The sequence below is a fragment of the Saccostrea cucullata genome, unplaced genomic scaffold (assembly GCF_032062105.1).
Source record: "Saccostrea cucullata isolate Sc308-1 unplaced genomic scaffold, CSIRO_AGI_Scuc_v1 ctg773, whole genome shotgun sequence".
NCBI classification, from domain to species: Eukaryota; Metazoa; Mollusca; class Bivalvia; order Ostreida; family Ostreidae; genus Saccostrea; species Saccostrea cuccullata.
In genome coordinates this window covers 167,835-190,922 of record NW_026928493.1, presented here as the reverse complement: position 1 = coordinate 190,922, position 23,088 = coordinate 167,835, and the positions used below count along the sequence as shown (strand labels likewise).

The 23,088-nt window shown below is 34.4% G+C and overlaps 2 protein-coding genes across 2 annotated transcripts in view; one reads left to right on the top strand and one right to left on the bottom strand.

Moving 5' to 3' along the window:
- Positions 1 to 23,088, bottom strand: part of LOC134277759 (GON-4-like protein) — a 38,383-nt gene that overhangs the window by 7,958 nt on the left and 7,337 nt on the right. The window contains exons 4-22 of the mRNA XM_062760070.1: positions 22,667 to 22,813; positions 22,123 to 22,245; positions 20,915 to 21,079; positions 20,620 to 20,721; positions 20,077 to 20,248; positions 19,344 to 19,466; positions 18,768 to 18,867; positions 18,368 to 18,482; positions 18,108 to 18,197; positions 17,828 to 17,966; positions 17,390 to 17,512; positions 17,087 to 17,276; positions 15,415 to 15,565; positions 14,558 to 14,788; positions 13,385 to 14,328; positions 12,073 to 13,223; positions 11,507 to 11,732; positions 11,158 to 11,275; positions 10,076 to 10,213 (exon numbers count right to left, since the gene is read on the bottom strand). Of these exons, the coding sequence (XP_062616054.1) occupies positions 10,076 to 10,213; positions 11,158 to 11,275; positions 11,507 to 11,732; positions 12,073 to 13,223; positions 13,385 to 14,328; positions 14,558 to 14,788; positions 15,415 to 15,565; positions 17,087 to 17,276; positions 17,390 to 17,512; positions 17,828 to 17,966; positions 18,108 to 18,197; positions 18,368 to 18,482; positions 18,768 to 18,867; positions 19,344 to 19,466; positions 20,077 to 20,248; positions 20,620 to 20,721; positions 20,915 to 21,079; positions 22,123 to 22,245; positions 22,667 to 22,813 (4,548 nt within the window). The remainder of the gene's footprint in view (positions 1 to 10,075; positions 10,214 to 11,157; positions 11,276 to 11,506; positions 11,733 to 12,072; positions 13,224 to 13,384; positions 14,329 to 14,557; positions 14,789 to 15,414; positions 15,566 to 17,086; positions 17,277 to 17,389; positions 17,513 to 17,827; positions 17,967 to 18,107; positions 18,198 to 18,367; positions 18,483 to 18,767; positions 18,868 to 19,343; positions 19,467 to 20,076; positions 20,249 to 20,619; positions 20,722 to 20,914; positions 21,080 to 22,122; positions 22,246 to 22,666; positions 22,814 to 23,088) is intronic.
- On the top strand, positions 6,382 to 8,402 carry LOC134277749 (growth hormone secretagogue receptor type 1-like). Its single transcript, XM_062760059.1, has one exon. The coding sequence runs from the start codon at positions 7,009 to 7,011 to the stop codon at positions 8,245 to 8,247; it is 1,239 nt and encodes a 412-aa protein (XP_062616043.1). The 5' UTR covers positions 6,382 to 7,008; the 3' UTR covers positions 8,248 to 8,402.

Here is a 23,088-nt window from a genome sequence, read left to right as displayed (position 1 = left end):
AAGTTTCAGCTTTTCTGGCTCAGTGGTTCTTGAGAAGAAGATTTTTAAAGATTTTTCCTATATATTTCTATGTAAAACTTTGATTCCACATTGTGGCCCCGCCCAACCCCCGGGGGTCATGATTTGAATAATATAGAATCTACACTACCTGAGGATGCTTCCACTTAAGTTTCATCTTTTCTGGCTCAGTGGTTCTTGAGAAGAAGATTTTTAAAGATTTTTCCTATATATTTCTATGTAAAACTTTGATTCCCCATTGTGGCCCCGCCCTACCCCGGGGGGTCATGATTTGAACAATTTAGAATCTACACTATCTGAGGATGCTTCCACACAAGTTTCAGCTTTTCTGGCCCAGTGGTTCTTGAGAAGAAGATTTTTTAATGACCCCACCCTATTTTTGTCTTTTCTTGATTATCTCCCCTTGAGAAGGGACTTGGCCCTTCATTTTAACAATTTAAATTCCCCTTCACCCAAGGATGCTTTGTACCAAGTTTGGTCAAAACTGGCCCAGTGGTTCTTAAGAAGAAGTCGAAAATGTGAAAAGTTTATGGACGGACAGACGGACGGACGACGGACAAAATGTGATCGGAAAAGCTCACTTGAGCCTTCAGCTCAGGTGAGCTAAAAATAGGGTGGGGTCACTAAAAAATCTTCTTCTCAAGAACCACTGGGCCAGGAAAGCTGAAACTTATGTGGAAGCATCCTTGGGTAGTGTAGATATTAAATTGTTAAAATCATGACCCCCAGGGGTACAGCGGGCCACAATAGGGAATCCAAGTTTTACATAGAAAATATATAGAACAAATCTTTAAAAATCTTCTCCCTAGAAACCACAGGGCCAGGGAAGCTGAAACTTATGTGGAAGCATCCTTGGGTAGTGTAAGATATTAAATTGTTAAAATCATGACCCCTGGGGGTAGGGCGGGGCCACAATAGGGAATCCAAGTTTTACATAGAAAATATATAGAACAAATCTTTAAAAATCTTCTCCCTAGAAACCACAGGGCCAGGGAAGCTGAAACTTATGTGGAAGCATCCTTGGGTAGTGTAAGATATTAAATTGTTAAAAACATGACCCCCAGGGGTACAGCGGGCCACAATAGGGAATCCAAGTTTTACATAGAAATATATAGAACAAATCTTTAAAAATCTTCTTCTCAAGAACCACTGGGCCAAGAAAGCTGAGACTTATGTGGAAGCATCCTTGGGTAGTGTAGATATTAAATTGTTAAAATCATGACCCCCGGGGATAGGGCGGGGCCACAATAGGGAATCCAAGTTTTACATAGAAATATATAGAACAAATCTTTAAAAATCTTCTTCTCAAGAACCACTGGGCCAAGAAAGCTGAAACTTATGTGGAAGCATCCTTGGGTAGTGTAGATATTAAATTGTTAAAATCATGACCCCTGGGGGTAGGGCGGGCCCACAATAGGGAATCCAAGTTTTACATAGAAATATATAGAACAAATCTTTAAAAATCTTCTCCCTAGAAACCACAGGGCCAGGGAAGCTGAAACTTATGTGGAAGCATCCTTGGGTAGTGTAGATATTAAATTGTTAAAAAAAAGACCCCTAGGGGTACAGTGGGCCAAAATAGGGAATCCAAGTTTTACATAGAAATATATAGAACAAATCTTTAAAAATCTTCTTCTCAAGAACCACTGGGCCAAGAAAGCTGAAACTTATGTGGAAGCATCCTTGGGTAGTGTAGATATTAAATTGTTAAAATCATGACCCCTGGGGGTAGGGCAGGGCCACAATGGCCGACCCAATTTTTACATAGAAATATATAGAACAAATCTTTAAAAATCTTCTCCCTAGAAACCACAGGGCCAGGGAAGCTGAAACTTATGTGGAAGCATCCTTGGGTAGTGTAGATATTAAATTGTTAAAAACATGACCCCCAGGGGTACAGCGGGCCACAATAGGGAATCCAAGTTTTACATAGAAATATATAGAACAAATCTTTAAAAATCTTCTTCTCAAGAACCACTAGGCCAGGAAAGCTGAAACTTATGTGGAAGCATCCTTGGAAAGTGTAGATATTAAATTGTTAAAATCATGACCCCTGGGGGTAGGGCGGGGCCACAATAGGGAATCCAAGTTTTACTTAGAAATTAGCTGCAGATCTGTAGCGTTATGGTTTTATATATTTGTCTTTGACCATAACGCTACAGATCCCGTAGTGCAAAAAAGGTGGAATTTACGGCGCAATATTTTTGCGCTCTTTTGGGGAGAATTTCTCCACTTCCTAGCTTTGGTCAATCAACTACCTTTCACGTTCTAATTCTAGACACATTCTGTAGCCAATATGTATAGTTTATCCACCTCCCAACCATTTATAGTTGTCTCTACAGGCAATAAACTCGCTGGATATGAATTTTCAGTAATCTAACAAATAATTTTAATCAAGCGAGTTTATCACTTGTAGAGACGACTATAAAGGGTTGGGAGATGGATAAAATATATACAGATTAATTAAATAATGTGTCTAGAATTAGGGGTTGAAAGGTAGTTGATTAAACGATGCTGGAAAGTAGAGAAATTCTCCCCAAAAGAGCGCAAAAAATATTGCGCCGTAAATTGCACCTTTTTTGCACTACAGGATCTGTAGAGTTATGGTCAAAGTATATAAAAACCATAACGCTACAGATCTGCAGCTACTTAGAAATATATAGAACAAATCTTTAAAAATCTTCTTCTCAAGAACCACTGGGCCAGGAAAGCTGAAACTTATGTGGGAGCATCCTTGGGTAGTGTAGATATTAAATTGTTGAAATAGTGACCCCCAGGGGTACAGCGGGCCACAATAGGGAATCCAAGTTTTACATAGAAATATATAGAACAATTCTTTAAAAATCTTCTTCTCAAGAACCACTGGGCCAGGAAAGCTGAAACTTATGTGGAAGCATCCTTGGATAGTGTAGATATTAATTGTTAAAATAATGACCCCCGGGGGTAGGGTGGGGCCACAATAGGGAATCCAAGTTTTACATAGAAATATATAGAACAAATCTTTAAAAATCTTCTTCTCAAGAACCACTGGGCCAGGAAAGCTGAAACTTATGTGGAAGCATCCTTGGGTAGTGTAGATATTACATTGTTAAAATAGTGACCCCTGGGGGTAGGGTGGGGCCACAATAGGGAATCCAAGTTTTACATAGAAATATATAGAACAAATCTTTAAAAATCTTCTCAAGAACCATTTGGCCAGGAAAGCTGAAACTTATGTGGAAGCATCCTTTGGTAGTATAGATTCTACAGTTTTAAAATAAAAAAGGGAAGGGGGGTTGTTGGGCATGATAGGTATAGCAAGAGGGGAATCTGGTAAAGATCTGCATCACCCAAGTTACTCAGGTGAGCGATGTGGCCCATGGGCCTCTTGTTTAAGAATCTGCAATTATATATAAGGCTTAATTTTTTGGTCTTTGACATTAACTCGTCTGCTCATACAGAATTATACATTGTAGTATTGTTAGATTGTAATCCGTATGTAGTAATTATAATAGTTGTCATAATTACACATCTTTTTTTTTTTTCATTTATGTCACATATGCTCTAAAAAGTACTTTTAAAGCATCTGGTCCCTCTGACATTTTATTACTTTCAATATTGACATAGAAATCTATTTTCAGATGCCAGCATGATTTGGGCACGCGAGGAGCACAAGCTTTACCTCAGACAAGCTGTAATTTCTGACAGAAAGTTAAAAAATAATACAGGATTATCCTCAGTTTATTACAAGTAATGTACATTATCTTATGCCTGACATTTTTATAGAGCTGTTTAAGGACTCTGAAATAGCCCTCAAATGTAGCACACAGGATAACCCCTGTTAATAATAAATTTAACACAAAAAGTAAGAAATTGGCCATAAAGCTATAAACTGGAGAGTGGATTTCAAAACTGTTGATATTTCTAATGACCGCATTGACAGCCATTATCCTAGTTTGATTCTTGTTTTATGTCTTGTTATACTCTGATCAATGTCCAAGCTTATTTTACTTGTTTACCTTGTTAGAAATTTATTACATTTTTATTTCTTAATTGATATAATGGGCAGAAGAACAAATAAATGCTGCAATAACAAGGGTTTTAGGTTCAAATTGTCCAATCTAATAAAAATAATAAATGTTGAAAATTAATTTTTTAATTTGCATGAAATCTGCATAGTACATATTTCAAAATTTACTTTTAAAATTTCAAAATGGGTGCAAAATTTTTTTTATTAATTTACAGTTTTAAATTTTAAAGAGAATCACTAGATATTTCATTAAATACCAGTATTTAATAATTATGTAACAGACATATTTGTATCAATACCAGGAATTAAATTATAAGAAATGCATTTTTTCTTTCTTCGATATTTATCTATTCTACTTTTTTTAAATTACATCCATCCTGTATTAAAACACTTAATTTAACAGGTGTACAACTTATCAAATTAATCATCAATATCACCGGTTAGCTGTTGAACTTGAGAAGAGAGATGTCTCAATTCAAAATGGGACTAAAACAGTTATCATAAAACCCATGTAAGGTTCTGCACAAAAGTTTTCCCCAATACTTGTTCCAAACAAATGCAGTTCTAATAGTTACTATGCCATGTGACCTTGGCCTTATCCAAATGACTTTTTTCTAAGGACTTTACTCTGTGCTGTGCTTGAAATCTCTCTGGCACAGAAAATTTTGAAAGAGTCTTGTTTTAAGATATAGCTTAATTTTTTATTCAGACTACACAATTTTCAATTGAGTGACATAAAATTTTACAAGTTCCTTCTTTCTTTAATTTTTTTTAAAAATGTATTTGTTTAACTGATCCTTTAAAAAATTCCAAGATATTGAATATTATTTAAGGTCAAGATCTAGTGAATGAAAGGTGCCTACAGATATATCAAATTTAAGAAATAAATTCTTTTAATGATGCTTTATAACTTATGCTTGGTCAAATAAGGTGTTTGGTAGCATAATTTGTAAGTAAACAAGATGAAAAATCATATTTTAAACTGTTATTTCCAATGAAAAATTAAGAAAACCAGTCATGAATATAGGAGTTTTTTTCCATATCAGACAAAGAAAATGTATCCAGAAAATGATAATTTGTATGTTCTTGGCCTCTTCTTTAAATACAATGTAATGTAAAATTTAATATAGGTATCAGGACTACCTTTCATGTGTTTCAAATTGAATTCCATGAAAATACTTTATTATCTACATAATTCTATTGGAGCTGTAAAGTACAGAAAAAAAGAGAATTGAAAATGATTGTGACGTCATAATGGATTTAGCACCAAAAAGTCTAAAGACATTTACTAGATCTTGACCTTAAGTTCTTTTGACACCCCCCCCCCCCCCATTCCATGCCTGCACTCTTGACCCTTTGACATTTTCAAAATTGTTCAAGGTACACCAAGCAAAGACTTTTCATCCAGAAATCTGTCTTTATTAAATAAAATGTATAGTATTTGAAGTTAATTGATCAAGCCAATACTGTAAATCACTTAATTTTTGCGACACATTATTATTTTCGCGAGATAGACATTATCTCTTTATAAGCGAGACAAATTTTTCATGAATTGTGGTTATTGCTCTACATCTTATGGAATATTATAAGCAAGAATGAAATTTTCGCGAGCACACTGTCTAGCGTAATTACACAAAAATTTAGTTCTCATGAACAAAAAGTGATTTACAGTAACCATTTTGAATCTTTCTCAGACCTGTATTAACCTATACAACAAAGATGAAGTCTGCAGGTTAAAAATTATCAAAATTATCACAGTAAATTATAAAATTAATTATCCTGATAAGTAATATCTACTCTGTCTTTGACCTTATACCAAAGTTTATTCAAAATTGGATTTTATTTCATCTACACCTTTTGAAATAAATTCTATATATGGAAAGTTATGGGTGAAGCTTGAAAAAAAAATTCTAAGTTATTAAATGAAATATGAAGATCCATAAAATTGTGAAATGTCATAACAATTATTTTTGCTCTCTGTCAATGACTTTGATCAAACCGTCCTCTAAAATGTAAACAGTTTATGTTTTCCTTTTTAAAATCTTTCACCTATGTATAGTAAAATAAATATAAACTTAGGATTCAATGGCTATTATAAATCATAAATTATTGGCATGAATACTTAAATGGTGATTATTATATATAAGGCACCAATATTTTGATTTTGACCTGAAAAAAAATCTGTAACATATCTTTAAATCTAAATTCTTCATTTTGTAAGCTTATTGCTCAAATATATATATATTTTAAAAAAAAACAGTTGTATTCCCTGCAGTATAACTTTTGAGCCACCCTGTACAGCAACAATTAACTTTAGGACAATACACATTATGGTACATTTGCCCCCACACACTTCAGCTATCATTATTCTCAACTTTTCCATTGAAATGACAAATTCTTCATTTCCATCCATTTAAAAGGAGAATTTATTTAGTACATCTTTGCAAGGACTCCAAATAGATTATCCTGACTGTTTATAGACCTCAAACAAAGCAAAGGATATGACAACAAGATGTGAAATGTGCTTTGTTTAATAGACTTCATGTGTATTATGGATGTCGAGAGTCATGATATTTGAACAATCAGAAAGACTATATCCCACTCAAGAGTAAATTTGAGCTGCCTTGCTATTGAAGTGTTGATTTAACTGATGACAACAACTTTTCCTTGGATTTTTCTTACCCAATCCTGGATCAGAGTAAATATAACTATTATTTTGGATAACAGCTGTGATATCATAATACTTTTTAATTTGTGAGTGCAGAGAGGGAAAATATGTGTCGAAAAGGAACCAAGGGAAATATGACATCTCTCAAGTCAGAGGAGATGTATTAGATTTTTTTATTTAAATGTGAAACATAAACTTTACTGGAAGGGAGTAGGATCTTAGGACAATGATCTTTCATTGACCAAATTATAGGTAGGCTGCATGAAAAGTTCTTTTATGCTTAACATCATATTCTTTTAGTGAAATTTGTTTAATGTTTACAACAACTATGGAGAATTACAATATAGTGATGCATTTTGGCAATGAGAGTTTACACAATGATTCTTTGGAAACAACACCATCTCCCCCAATAAATCAGCCTCCGCCAACACTACAAGACATTCTGAACCAGTACTGGGAGTATCGCTTTGCCCAGGCTTTCGGGGTTTATGTATTCCCCATTGTCATTTTTCTGGGAACCATAGGTAACATCTTAACTTTTCTAGTTCTATGCAGACATTCCATGAGAACAACTTCCACTTGTATTTATATGCAGGCCATTGCGGTCATGGACTTAGCCGTGCTGTATATCAACGCTTTCAGGAGATGGCTAACCATTCTGAATGAAGGCACAGACATTTCCACAAGGAACCACGCTGCCTGCATTACCATTCATTTTCTTTCCTATTTAACCTACCATTATTCTGTCTGGTTAGTAGTTGCAATGACCGTGGAGAGATTTATTGCCATTCATTTTCCTCTTAAAGCTGCCCAAATGGCCACCATCTCAAGAGCCAGAAAGGTAACAATATTGCTTTTAATCATTTTTGTTGTCATCAACAGTCACATGTTTTGGACGGTGACCATTGATGACCGTGAATTCTGTATCCCTGAGGAGAAATATGAAGACTTCCATGATAAAGTGATGCCTTGGTTGGATGCTGCCATTTATTCCTTTGCTCCGTTTGTTGTGTTGCTGACATTTAACATTTTAATCATTTATGACAATAGGAAGGCTACTTTGAGAAGACGCTCCATGCGGAGTCAGAATCAAAGGAACAACAGATCAGATTCCAGACAACAGTTTCACCAAAGACTCACTGCCATGTTGCTTTCCGTCTCCTTTGCATTTTTAGTGTGTACCAGTCCTAAAGTTATCTTCATGTCCATCAGAGAGAGTGCTTTTAAGTTCATTGTGGATGGAAAAGTGAATTACCATGGTTACGCCTCCTACTTAATGGCTTCTCGTATATCTGACTTTTTTGTGTATTTAAATCATTCCATTAACTTTTTCCTGTACAGCATTCATGGACAGAGATTTAGACGAGAGCTGAAGAAGGTGTTGTGCTGTGCTCAGGGTGGATTAAGGCGGCTCAGCACAATCTCTCAGAGCCTGGATGTCAATAGTCGTGTTACCACTGACACATTCTCACTCAGTAGCTATCGTACGAGGAACGGTCCTGGTATTGTTAATCACAATCCAGCTTATAACATCACAGACAATGAGGAGTGAATTCTTTTGAAACCTTGCATTGGGAAATATACTTCTGCTTGCTTTCTATGGTGTTTTTATACAATAATTTTTACTGGACACATCACTTCTTTTACAGCTTAATAAATATACATCATGTATTTTAAATCTTTGGATCTTTCATATTCTATTGAAAATGTAAGGATGATGGTTTTTCAATTTATTTAACTTTAAAGTCCTTTTGCCCTATTTTAAATAAAATCTACAATATTAATGTTAAATAATCCCTTTCATTAAAGCCAAACATGATTGATAAAAGGAACTGTCTGCCATCTTCTTTTATCAATGCATTGTATTTGAGGGCCCCTATACAAGCCATTCACTGATTCACTATTTGTCACCTATGTAGACACTATAGAGATGTATGTTTCTATTGAAATACACTTAGAAGAAACAAAAGTAACTGTTTCAGGAGAGAAAGTATTACAGTTTCACAAGTTAGTCCAGTATACACACAAACACGAATACAAATAGACCGCAATGTAAACAAAGGTAATACAATGTACAGTAAAACATGCTTGAAACAAAGTGCCAGGGACAGATGTTTTAAGTTCATTATAAATGTTAAAGGTTAAATCCCACAGGAATGAAAATCACTTCCCTATTAGCATCAGTTCATTAGGTAACAGGTAAAACCTTCTGTCGTCAGGTAACAGGAGGATAGGTAACATGTAAATCCCCCTTGCCATCAGGCACCAGGAGAAAAATAACTAGTAAAACCTTCTGTCACCCCAGGAGAAAAAGTAACCAGTAAAACCTTCTGTCACCAGAAGGATATGTTACATCTTAAACCTTCTACCAACAAAAGGACAGGTAATTAGTAAATTTGCCACCAGGTAGCAGAAGGATAGTTAGCCAGTTAAATCGTCTGCCACCAGGCACCTGTTAGGATAGCTAACATATGATTCCTTCTGCCACCAAGCATAGAGAGGATTGGTTGACTTGCCATGTAAAACTTGCCACCAGTCATGATGCAGGCAGAGCCACAGAAAATTAAATAGACCTATCTTCAAGTTTGAATACCTTTTGGAAATTTACTTGCTTGTCAATACAACAGTAATCAATTTGTACATGCACAACTTGATTGTCAGTAATACCTTGAATAAGTTTCAAGTTCAGACAAATACAGTCAAAAGGAAAATATAACGCTCACATGAAGAAAAACTTAGACTAAGGTTCTTTTCTGATAGTTTCTTAAGAAAGCTAATGTATATACTGTAAACAAGGAAATTGCAAGATTAAAAGGGCGAAAATTAAGCGAGGCAAAAATAACCCTGTACACAGTAATACTGTAAACCAACTTTTATTTGTGTACCAGAAATATTCCCGAGTTCTGCGACCTACTTTTAATCGCGAATATTAATCACCGCAAACCAATAATTTTGATAAGTATTTGTAGAGAATGTTTCATCGGTCATGAAAATTAATTGTCGCGGATTGATTTCAACCAACGAATCATGAATAAAAGATGACACAGATAATAGCTGGTTTACAGAAATTTGAATTTTTTTGTCTAGTTTTGCTTTCAATTTGTAATAAATCTAATTACTAGTTACTTGTGAACACAATACACAAAACATGTGCTTCTTCATAGATTTATATCATTTGCCATACCCAGCATTAACTAGGCAATGTAATAATTTATTTCAACACTTATCTTTTTTCAACTCAACCAGATTTTTATTTAATATGTGTTGAATAGGAAAACAAGATTTAAATATTTCTTTGAAGCACATAATATCCTAACACTACTGTCAGAGAGTTCAACTACTAAGGACAAGTTCCTTAGAAGATTACACATTAAACTTACCTTTACTGGTGACTGTTCAGATTTTCCAAACTCATACAGGATTTTCAGAAATTGTTCGTATGTGGTAAAGTCGTGTTTCAGATCCTCTGCTGCCTTGATTAAGTAGGCTTGGGCAAATGCCGTGTCTCGGTCATCTTTCTGTAAACGAAAAATTATATACAAAAATCATATACCGCTTCATGGTTTAAAAAGCTTCAACTGCCCTAACCCAGGTTATACAGTATAACTTGGGTTGCTATTTAATTCATTCCTTAATATTTACATTTGCAAACATCTTTCTTAGATGAACCTATTGAAGAGAAAATATGTTCAATTCTGTGTGGACTTTATTTAAGGGGGGGGGGAGGGGGGATATTTTGTTTACATATATTTCTGTCTGTTTTAGGAACTACCAAGTTAAAAAAGACGATAAAAGTAAAATAACTGAAACATATATATACATGTATTTTCATTCAACAGATGCTCAATAGATCTTCCTTTGGTGTGAAGAATGTTTTAAATACATGTACTATAATTAGCCTAAAATCGGACTTAAATTTTAACCCGAAATTCCTTTGAAGCTATGTTAACTAAAACAAAGAATATCACCGCTTTTGAAATCAAATATATTTAAAATTCATAAAATAGTAAGATTATTTTCAGTAGGGATCATTGTTCTTACATTATAAACAAAGAATTCCTGAAGTGGACTGCGAACATCATTGTTAATATTCAAATGTTGGAGCAAGACGAATTTTCCACACAACTTCTAGGCCCCCTAGGTCATTGCTCATCACAACATAGCAATACAGCGGCCCGTTCGTGTAATAAAAAATGCAGTTTTACTCGGAATTTGTTTGTCTCAAAAATATAAGTAATAAACAGCAATGTTAAAAAGTTCACTGGGAAATGAACTTTTAGCTGGTAAGTGATCAAATCTACTGATTTGATCAAGTGACCAACTAAAAGTTTATTTCCAAGAGAACTTTTTAACATTGTTGTGTATTCCTTAAATAAATCCTTAATTTTATCTCTTACCTACGTTGACTTTTAACTAAAATTCATTGACAATAGTAAATGTAAGAGTATATAATAATTATTACCAGTGGGTCTGTTTCTACAATGTCTGGGGCCAGCATAGCTAAGGCAGAATCTTTTCTTCTCTTTGTTTTGCTGGACAGATCTTTAGGGTCTTTTGAAAGAATGCTCTTTGGATTAAATCTGGTTAGAAAATATAAGCAATTATTATGCATCTCGAAAAAGTTTGGAAAATAATCAAAGCTTTTAACACTGATTTTTCAATAAAAGTAAATAAATATTACTTATTCTTCCCAAAACACACCTTACACGTAAATGTGAAATACAATTTGCATCTGTCATGAAGAAAAAATTGAGTGTTTCTTAAAACTGTAAGAAATAAATCCTTAATGAACAAGACTGGAGAGTACTAACTTGATGGTGGTGCTGGCGGCCATGAGATCGGCGAGGTGTTCCGTCTCCTCATCATTGTCGTCCTGACTGTCGTAAAGATTAGATTCGTCCACCTCCGTATCATCGCTCTCCACCGAGTTACGCAGCTCACGGTTCTTGTGGAACTTCTTCTGAAGATTCTTACGCGCGGAACGCTTCTTATCACCGACATCCTCCATCACTTCATCAGACAAATATTCTGATTCCACTGTTAAAATAAAATAGAGTGTTGAAAATTTTATTTCTCATATTTCTGCTATATTTTTACCACTCCCACAAAGATTTTTTTTAGTTTATCTAATAAGTAACAAACCCCTAGCAAGCACTTGCTTGTTTGTCATGATCTGCATTTTATTCATTGCTATGATCCACAAAAATGACAATTAAACAAAATTTAGGTACTCAAAGAAAAAACAGTAACTATCTTAGTTTCTCATTAAATTTAAGAAACTTATATTTACATACAATTATCCCTTATCTGAAGAATTTAGAAATATATCTTATACATATATTTAATTATTAACAACATGCATCCTTCTAACAGTTACCTGTGTCACATTCACTCGCCGTCTCCATTCCTTCCTCCTCTGTTTCGGTCTCATCTTTCAGCAACTCGGCTGGTACTTGATGTGATGTTAGCCCCTTGGTCTGAATGTGAAGTTCAGTTCTAGGCAGGCCCGGTGGACGCGGTAGTATTTTACAATGTGTTTTACCCAGAACTCTGTTCATGATCTGTGAGGCTGCCTTCTTGGATGGTGATACTACTGTTTTGATCACAAGTCCTTTGGGGCATATTGCCCTGGCCTTTTTCTGTAGCTGCTGCCTTCTAGGGCTTTTTCTGGGACTTTTTCTAGGACTTAAAAATGGATTTACAACTGCGGATGATGACGTGTAAGGCTTGGGAGCTAGAGGTCGATACCTGCTTTTAACTGGTGTCGTCTCCTGTGCTTTCTGGACAAAACTTGCTGGGCCTTTCTTGGGAGAAAGCATTAAAGAAGAATATGCAGCCACAATCTCCAGGGCTGATTTCATAGGGCTTGCTGACACTAAAGGTTTAGACTGAGAAGATGATAAACTACTCAGGGATCCAATTAAATGGGCTCTACCTGTTGTTTTACTTTTGTCAGATTCCTGCTCTTCTGTTCTATTTGAAGATGGAATTTTGGTTACATGTAATTTATTTTCAATCGGAATACCAAGAAGTTTTGTTGAGTTGTAATTCTCTGAATGACGTTCAGTTACATACTGATGTGTAGATGTGATTGTTGTTACCAAGGTCTGCTGTACATTTGTAGACTGATTTACACTAACTGAAGTATCCACTGAAGATGTCACATAAGCCTGTGTTTCTCTTGAATTCTCAGCAGGATTCGGTGATTCACTATAACTGTCGTCAGCTACCAGTGTGGTATTAAGACTACTGTCTGAAACATCAACCTGGACAACACTAGAATCTGTCAAATTACTGTCACCAAAAAACACATTCCCTGCAGTACTCTGTCTCTTTTCTGCATCATGCTCACAAACACTTGCGTTCTGATTTTTGTTCCCTTCCGTTGGCTGACTGTTTTTTCCCTCTATAGGACTGGGAACATTTTCAACCATTCTAATCAGTATAGGACTACCGGGATTTCCCAGGATTTCTGTTTGGCCTGACTCCTGGTGTAGAGGTATAAACCCAGGGGAAAATGGCTTCAGTCTGAAAATGTTAAATGACCTTTAAGATTTGAACATTTTCCTACTGCAAAAACTTTACCGTTTTTACAAATTCAAATGGCTTCATGTGTATTTACTGAAACGTTTCAAAGACTTAAGTACCATAATCATAGAATTTTTTTAGTCAAATATAAAGAATTTTACCTGCTTGGAGACTCAGATCTAGCATTAGAACCTTTCATATGCTTCCTTATAACTTCCTTGGATAAACCAGTTTCATTTGAATCACTTTCCTTATTTTTCATTTTAACAGTTGGTTCAATATTATCAGGAGAAATACACCTCTCTGACTGTACAGACATTCCATTGCTGTTGTGTAATTCCTCTTGAATATCCTCAATGGGTAAGAAAGCTGTACCCATATCATTGTTAGGACCAGGACCATCAGTTAATGTCATGGTAGTGTTTTGAAGACGATTTAACAATAATGCACTATCTGGAGGTGTAGGTGTCCTTGACTTTTTGTCGAGAGCCTCTGATTCCTGACAATTCAGATCAATCAAACTTGGCATGCTTTGATAAGAACTTGTTATTGTCTTGTTTGATAATGCAGGCACAGTGACTGTTTGGCTTGATGAAGTCTGGATTGATAAGGTTGGAGTCGATAATGATTGACTAAATAAAATGGAAACTGATGACACACCAGTACACAAGGTTTTTACACCACTTGTTGATGACACTGGAGGAATCATACTTGAGCTTGTGTTCAAAGGTAACACTTTTTGACTACTCTCAGATGATAAACTGCTAGAAGTGGTCAAGTCTGTATAATTTCTTTGACTGGGTAACAGAATACTAGTGTATTTCTGACTAACTGGCACTTGACTACAGGATAATGGTATTGCAAGAGGTTTGGTTGAAAAGGGAATTTCTGCATCTGAAGCAGAAGAGACTGCAATATTAGTGAGAACAATGGCATTAAGGGGGAGTGGACTCTGTGAAGACTGTGTTTCTGCAGGAGTTACTGGCCTTTGAGACACACTGGACTTCTGGGGGGTGAGGTTTGGAACGATAATGACAGTACAGGGCTGGTCCTGTGTTTTGGTCATAGGTGTCACAGGAGCTGAACAACTCTTTGAATCCTCAACCTATAAATTTGAAATGAAAAGTCTGTTTATTTCAATCAATAATCTTTTTTCTTCAAGTATCTAGTCTAAAAACAAAAATAAGAAAATAAAAGGTTTTCTGCAGAGGTAACCCCACAAAATATGAAGACATGACACAAGATTTTTACTGAATAGTCTTAACCTATTTTTTAAAATGAAAAGTTAACACATTTCTTCGCAGAAATTTACTACAATGAAAACATAATCCAACCTTTCTCCTCTCTGATGACATCAGAGGAATGTTTACACTCGATGACCTCTGCATACTTCCATTATTCTCTTCAGCATCCTCAGTGCCGGCCATGATTTCACGGATTTTAAGCTCTTTGCACCAAGTAGGCAGTTTTCCAGTATCTTGGTCTTTAGGAGATTTCATTTCATGAGGTGAAAAAACTCCAGTGAAAGTCTGAAAATCTGGCAATTTCTTGGTCAGCTTGTAGGTCTATGAAAATATTTTAAAAATATATTTAGTCAATAAGCTCTGATTTTCTATTTGAAATAAAAACAAATAGATTTTTTCTAAGCTTAACTATATCAACATGAAAAGCTAGAAAAGATTAGGCTACCTAAAATTGAAATTCTTTTTCTCAGGCCCGCGCATCTGTTTTTAGGTAGCCGCATTGCTAATTTTTTGTATTTTTGATAAAATAAAAAGTTGGTATCGCAGAGACCAATCCGGAAAAAAAAAGTTCCCTCCTCATTTTTTCGTAGTATAGTAATCAAATATCACTTCCAGTAGCCATTTTCAAAGAGATTTTGGCTACTTCCTTTGAAAATACATTCAAAGACATTGCCTACAATGTTCACATGCTGATAAGCAATGGATAAAGCAAACCTTTTGATCAGACATGGAAGGTACATCTGTGATTAAAAAAAATTATCTTTATTTTAAAGAAAATTCGAAAATTAAAATTAAAAAAATACCTCCCTCATTTACTTTATTGCCAATAAAATGATAAATAAAATGCCTCCCTCCCGCATCTGTTTTGGAGAAAATTGGCCTGAGAACCAGAGAATTAAATTTAGATAGCCTTAAGAGACTCTTATTGTGATACATGTACCTCGTACCTTAATAATGTTTGGAGAGGCCTTAGAACTGGTCAGATTCTTGATGCGAACTCTTATCTGCTCCTCTGTTTTGCAAGGAAGAAGAAACTTTCTGATCAACTGGTGAAAGTATGGCAGATTTTTAAACTGGTCCAATCCGAGAGCCATCAATCTAAAAGTGGAAAATACTGTAAATCACTTTTTATTTGCGAGAACTTTATTTTCACGAAATTACGCGAGACAATGTGCTCGCGAAAATTTAATTCTCGCGTATAATAGCATTCCTTAAGATTATACAGAGCAATAACCACAATTTGTGAAAATTTTGTCTCTCTTATCAAGAGTCAATGACTATCTCACGAAAATAAGGTGTCGCGAAAATAAGGTGATCTACAGTACTGATTTTTAGTGTCTTTTTATAAACTTTTAAATTTCTCTAAAATATATATAATGTATAGGGGGAAAATAACTCGCGGTGTTAATATTCGCTATATTCACGGTGTTAATAAATCCGTGAATTCAAAAAACAGTGAATATTAAAATTTTCAATAATCTACATGTTTTATTCGGAAATTTGAGAATATATAGACAACTGTAGGTTTATATACATGTAGGTGCAGTTCATGGCCATTTCAGTAATTATGAGTAGTACTTGTCATTCATTTATTTTAATTATCACGCTTTACTTAAATTCCAATCAGCAGATAATAACCTGTACTTGTTTAAGAGCTGTTTAAATAGCCCACGCTACGTTTCATCAATCAAAACACATGGGCCATGGGTTTTGATTACCCGTTCGAAACTAATGTTACCACGTGTATTTGTTAGGCCTCACCTGCATTATCATGCATATTAATTTTTATCGACAATTTGGTTCTTAAAATCATTTAAACGACTATTGAACTTACGGAAAATGTCGAAAGATATTATTTTGATCGTCTGACTACATTAATACATTTATCGTTGTCCAGTGGTTTTTCGCCGCGTTGTATTGAAGATCTTAGGGTGTAGCATAATATAGGAAAGTCATTTGCGTTTACAGTCAAGGACGTTTTAAAACTGTACTAGTTTTAATTAATTGTCAATTGCATGTATTTTTTATATCTTAAAATTTTATATTAACCTACTCTGTTGTTCGTGAAATAAAGACATTATGCTGATAAATGTCGTTTAAATGGTAAGGATTAAATGTATATAGACAAGGGAGGTAACTTTTATTATAAACTGATTCCGCGAATTCAAGAAACCGCGATCGTGTCAGATGAGAGAAAAACGTGAAAATTACAACCCGTGAAATTAATCCCCTATACAGTACATGTATTTTAAACATAAACTTTGTCCCTTTGGTCTTGTACAAGTAGTGCTAATTTATGAAAAATTAATTAAATTTACATTTACAAAAGACGGAGAAGGGGGATTTGACCATACAGTGTATGTGTACATTTTTATAAATTACAGAAAATATTTACCATTTTCTGTTTACACAGTTACATGAAATTCCAAATAGGTATATAGTGTCTTTCAACAACCAGTATTAATTGGTAGTCATTACATGTACCACAAAACCACTTAAGAAGTGCTATATGATGATTTTATTCCTAATCATGCAAATTAATGGCAACTGCTTATCGAATCAGTGGTTAACAGTAGCTTTTATTTTGTGCTGAGTGATAGAACTTTCAGTAATACTTACTTGTCCTCTGATTCAGTGAAGGCCACCCTCCTTTTTGTTTCCTGGAGATCACCCCTAAACAGGAAGCTGCCACTGGGCACCAGTTCTGGGTACATGAAGACTGGACTAGCCCAGATCAGCTGCTTCTGTTGGCTGGTGAAGTGAGGGATGGTCAGCCTATTGGACTGCAGTCTCTCCCCTACTGCCTTAGCTGTAATGAATAATCATACACAAATACATGTACATGTATATCAGAACTATAATTCATACACGTACATTGATCACCAAAACAGTTGATGAAAAGGCACAGATTGGAATTCTTACATGGTGTATCTCCCACTATATTCAGGATAAGATCCTTTTTCCTCTTTGACAAATCATGGTAATTTTGTACAAGCATTGAGGCAATGGATTTCTCTGAGGAAATATACTGAGCACCTCTGTTATCTGTAAAATTGATTTCAAGCATTTTTTAATCATGTGTAAAAATACAAATTTGGTTATACTTATTCTTATGATTATTTCTTGCTTGGAAGTAATAATTCTATTGTGTATTAACTTTTTTCAGTCACAAAAATTAATTCTTAACAGATGGATTTCAAAGTAAGGAATTATGAACAAAACTTGTCATCAATAATAGTTGGTTTACATTAAAGGCCTGAAGAATTTCCTACCCACTTCAGTAAATTTTTTAGATTGTAATGCTAAATATAAATTTCATTATGAGAACGTTTGATTGTGAAGATAAAAAGATATATTTACGGGGTTTGTTTTTTTCTATCTGTTCCCATTCCTCTGTTTTATTGACCAAATTGACAGCTTCCTTTAGATTTGTAGCACTGTACATGGAATTAGGTGTCAGGTACTTAGTATTGGTGACACTGAACTGATTCAATTCCATCTGTAATAAATCAGAAATATGTGCTTTAATACATGTACATAACTAAACTACATGTACCATATGTATTTTTAAAATATTTTTTTAATTTTAAAGCTGTGAATTTTAAAGTGTAGTGTCATAAAAAATACTTAATATTCTCACCAGAAGATTTTTACTGTAGTCTGCGACCTCTTTGTACTCGGCCTGGTTTCCCATGGCAGAAACATACATCTGAGTTAACAGCTGTACATGCTGCAGAAAACAGAAAGGTCATAAGTATCAACATAAAGCAAAACATAACAAAGGAAATCGGCAAGTACTGAAGGATTTCTTAACCCGTGTAATGTATATACATGTAATACAGACATGTCTTTAAATTTGATATTTTTTAAATTTTCACTTGTGTTTATGAATTGTGTTACCTTTCTCATTTGGTCAGCGATCTGTTCTCTCTCGTGGTCAGACATGACGTAACACTGATTCTCCGTACCCTGAGGCTGACTGTCCGTCTCCGTTACCTGCCTCTTGTAATGAGCTCTAATCAAATACAGAAATAAGTATTACAGTACTGGGTAAATCACATTTTACTTGAATGATCAGGAGTTGCCCATATATTTAAATAAATTTTACTAAGCACACACTCTGAATACTTATTGAAGGGAGGAAATCTGAAATTTACAGGGTCCAACAAAACATGTTGCCCTTGAACTCAGTCAATAAATGTATAGTGCTAGTGGTATTTTCAATACGAAAGACTTGACATCATGAAATTTCTTATCACTTAATCATAGTTTACTTGATATTATTGAATTTTTTCCTTACTTTGCTCTGACTTTCATAGCTTTCTTTTCATCCTCTTCCAATGGCTGTGTCTCCTGATAGTACTCAAAGAGTTCATCCATCAACGTATTCATCTCCTTCTCTGTAAACAAAAGACCATAAATCAGGAGGGATATAGGCTAACATCTCTTTGATTCTTTTAAGGTAGTACGATCCTCAGGTTTATAAAATTAGCAGTTAAGTAATCAAAAATAGCCATAAAACTATTTCTGAATCCACAAAGTTATGTAAATTTATCCACAGTATTTCTTTAAATTAAAGATTAAAGTTAATCATATTATAAAGGGAAAATTGTAAAATCTTCAATATATAAAAGACCATAACTCAGGAGGGAGATAGGATAGCATCTCTTTGATCCTTTTAACAGACTAATGCTTGGTCCCAAACATAATTTTCTTTATTTATTCTATTCGGTTAGAAAATTTCAACAGTGATTTAAAAAATATTACACTGTAATCGATACTGGGAATAAATATGCTTAGCAGCATCAAGGAAGGTTATTGAATTATGCCATAGAGTAATTAGCTGCACAAGATGAACAACATTATAATTACTGACTTGATATTTTGACGGCTCTGTCGTTGCGGAGTTCCTCGTCGCTGTCGATTAGATCGTCAATTTCAGCCAGGTAGTTATACTCTGGATCCTCCTCATCTAGACCGTCATTAGTGTTCTCTGATTCTATTTAATAGACAAATTGACATGCATAATTATAAATACAAACTAATTAAAATCAACTATTAAAGAAAGAATTTAGATTTTATTTCACATTTTCAAAATATGCTAAGCTTGGCACACACTAACATGACTGCATTTTGTTTGTGGCATTACAAATCAATGGATAAAAATAAAGTATAAAGCTATAGGGTCAGGTTACTTACGACAAATAAAATACAGTTAAACCTTAATATTTTAGATTTAGTACATCTGGACAAATCTTTGAGATTCCCAATGGTTCACAGTATCAAGTTAAGAATCAACTTCATCTGATGTAAAATCACTGACATTTCCATGATACTCAACTTAAAAGTAATTTAATTTTAAAATCTAAGTACAGCTGGGATTATTGTCATTATTAATAATGAATTGTAGCAGAAATGATGATAAAATATAACAGAAAATAAATATAAAGAACATCTCAAACTGTTTTACTTGGGGATTAAACTTTTTACCTAACTGAAGAGGAATTGTCATTTTCATTAATAAAACTTCCTACTTCTTTGGTAAAAAAGCTTAAATAACCACATACTCCTGAGACAGAAAAATAGAGAGAGAGAGATTATGCTCTGACCTGGAGGTTTGTAGAGGGACTGGAGAAATCCCTGCCAATCCTCATCCTCACACTCATTGTCGTACATGTCAGGGGTGAAATCAGGGGGGACAAACGTGGATTCCAGCTCAATAATGGACGTGTCCTCCAGAGACAGCTTAGACCTTGTTCTGGCTGCTATTGTCTGCTCCTCCTGTTTTAAGGAGAAAATGTTCAACAGATTAAAATTTAATAGTTCAGCAAAGTCAGCTTTCAAAGACATTCTTAATACATGTATCTTTCTTAATTATTAAAATGTACCAAGCATGAGAAATATAACAAAAATAAATACTCATGTAATACTGCATACAATGAAATTTCATTACGTCAAAGTATGCTTTGCTCTTAATTAATTATATCAGTTAATCATGTGCATGACACAAAAGCAGTGATCATTCAGTACAAATAATAACCTTTTCCTGCAAAAGATCATTAATTAATTAATAATGAAGATAAAGAGGATAAGTTTATCTTTCATGGAATATTCATTTAATATCTGCTTAAACAGAGAACAGAGAATTGTACCTTAGTTTTCTCACTCATATCCTCTACTTCCTGAAATTTCTTATTGAGTGACTGTCTGTATAAAGGAATTTTGCTCGGTGGACCCATGGGGCTAAGAAATGGCTACAAAGAATTAAACAGAAGAGCATTGGAATATACATGTAATGTAAGAAGTGTGACTTAACCTTTTGTTAATCATATCACAATTTACAACATTCAAAGTCAACATGATTCCTAACTGAATAATTCCAAAACACAGATTATAAGTTTGTTTGTTCCTTTTTCTCTCTATCACCTAATGATATGATTGACTTACCCCTTTATATTCTTTTTCAGTAGAAGTGGCAGTCCTTGAGTCAAAAGTGGGTCCAAGTGAGGAGACTGGAGTCCTGGGGGTGGCTGGGGTTGAAGGACAGGGGGACCCAAAGTCGCTCAAGTGTGAAGACGTCACACTCTCACTGTCCTCATCACTGAAACTTCCCTGAAATAAATCAACCCCTAATATCTCACTGCCCTTATTACTTAAACAGCCTTGCAAAAATCAACCCCTGAAGTTTTAATGTCCTCATCATAAAAACTTCTCTGCAGTATGCCAACAACCTCTTAAAAAATAAAATTAAAGACCTATTGTCCAAAACAAAGAGTTTCTGTCATCTTTGTTCAGATATCCAACTCAAATGATGATATATGTGAGGAACGGTATTTTTGCAATGTTTGAAATAGTTTTATATTGTCTTAGAGAAAATTTAAATCTTTCTTTTACTGTAAATGTACATGTACTTTTTTTGAGGGGTCAAAATTCTGCAGAATTTTAATTTCTGTTCAATGCACATGTAGAAAATAATGTGGATTTCCAGTCTTCACGAATACTTTTCAAACTAACTGGCCAGTCGGACCAGTGAACTTTTAAAATGTACTGGCCCACCAAAATTTTTACTGGCCCCTTAATTAAAAAATAAAATAAATACATTTTTATAACTGTAAATTAATACATGTTTACTTCAACTTTTGAAATGCCACCATTTTTCGTCCTTTGTCACGGTAAGTTGTTTGTTGTTCATTGGAAATTCGCACATTTTACGTACTAGTTAATAGTTACTAGCTAGTTCCGGTAACCGGGTTGTTACGTAATACATCCATGTTATAATAGGGTTATGATAATACGATTCAACAACATGTGTTTGTTCTTTTTATTTTATATATAATGAAATTTACGCAAGTAAGTCAGTTAAAAGATATATTGACTGTGTATGATTTTAAAAATTAACAAGCCCATCGGACTTCTTGAATTTTGATTTTCACTGACCCGACATAAAAATTCACTGGCCTCGGTCTTTGGACCAGTGAGTTTTCGTGAAGACTGGATTTCTGACATTGCCACTCCTTGAATCTACTTTAAGTTTCTTGGGACCAATTTTTCGCTGAAAAATTTTCAATCTCATAAATATATTTTTTCTTTGAAGTTAGATACAGAGGAATATATCCATTAGAGCTTTGGTTAATAACCACCCTCCCCCTACTGACCTCCTTTTCTTTGTCAGGGCTGTAATCATCATCTTCCTCCTCCTCACTCAGTTCTATGTCTAAAATCGTCTTCACTTCCTCTGCCTTCTTCTTCAGGGGCGTTAATGGCCAGGGGTGAATTACCTTTTGATAGGAAATCAATGTAAGTACAAGCTTTAGGTAGAGTTATAATATAATGACATATGTCATGTTCTATAAAATCTAAGATTTGATTTATATTTTTTCCATTTACTTATGTTACAATCAAATGAATAATTAACTCCAATGCAATATTTAACACATTGTAAAATTGTTGGTTTACCTATGTGTGAAGTTGAAATATGATACATGTAATACCAACCATGATGCACTTATCAAAAAGACTCAACAGATGAGCAGAATTGTTTATGACTTTAGACAGACTTAAATCAGGAAAGAATATAAGACATAGTAATGTGACACATTTAACTATGAGGAGAAAATATCAGATATCAATTTAACCAACAATTCTGAATGAAGTGAATATTTGATGAAAATCATGAATCGCTGATTTTTATTTCCTTACATCTCCCTTCTCCTCTATGGCCTTTTTGACAGTTGCCCTCGTCATTTTGGGTTCATAGGTGGCCTCTTTAAGTTCTTCCTTGGAAGCCACCTCATTCAAGATAGTATTCTTCACCATGGCCACAACATGTTCATTTGTAATAACTTGCTGCAAATACAGAATTTATACTCCCTACTAAGCAAGACATTCTCTTGCTAAAATTTAAGGATACTAAATTGCATAAATATTGAATTGATTAATTTTTTTTTAATATTCAAGCCTTCTTGTTGTAATAAAGAATGCTATGTTTTTGTTTTTTTTTTTACATCTATTATCTCTATGTTATTGATAATGTTTTAAAATTGAGTGGTCACTTAAATTTTAGACATAGACACTACTGTACAGCTAGACAGACATAGACAGGGCAAATTTTATTACCCGAT

Excerpts from the sequence above, each read along its gene's own strand:
- LOC134277749 (XM_062760059.1), top strand. The coding sequence starts at position 7,009 with ATGTTTACAACAACTATGGAGAATTACAATATAGTGATGCATTTTGGC.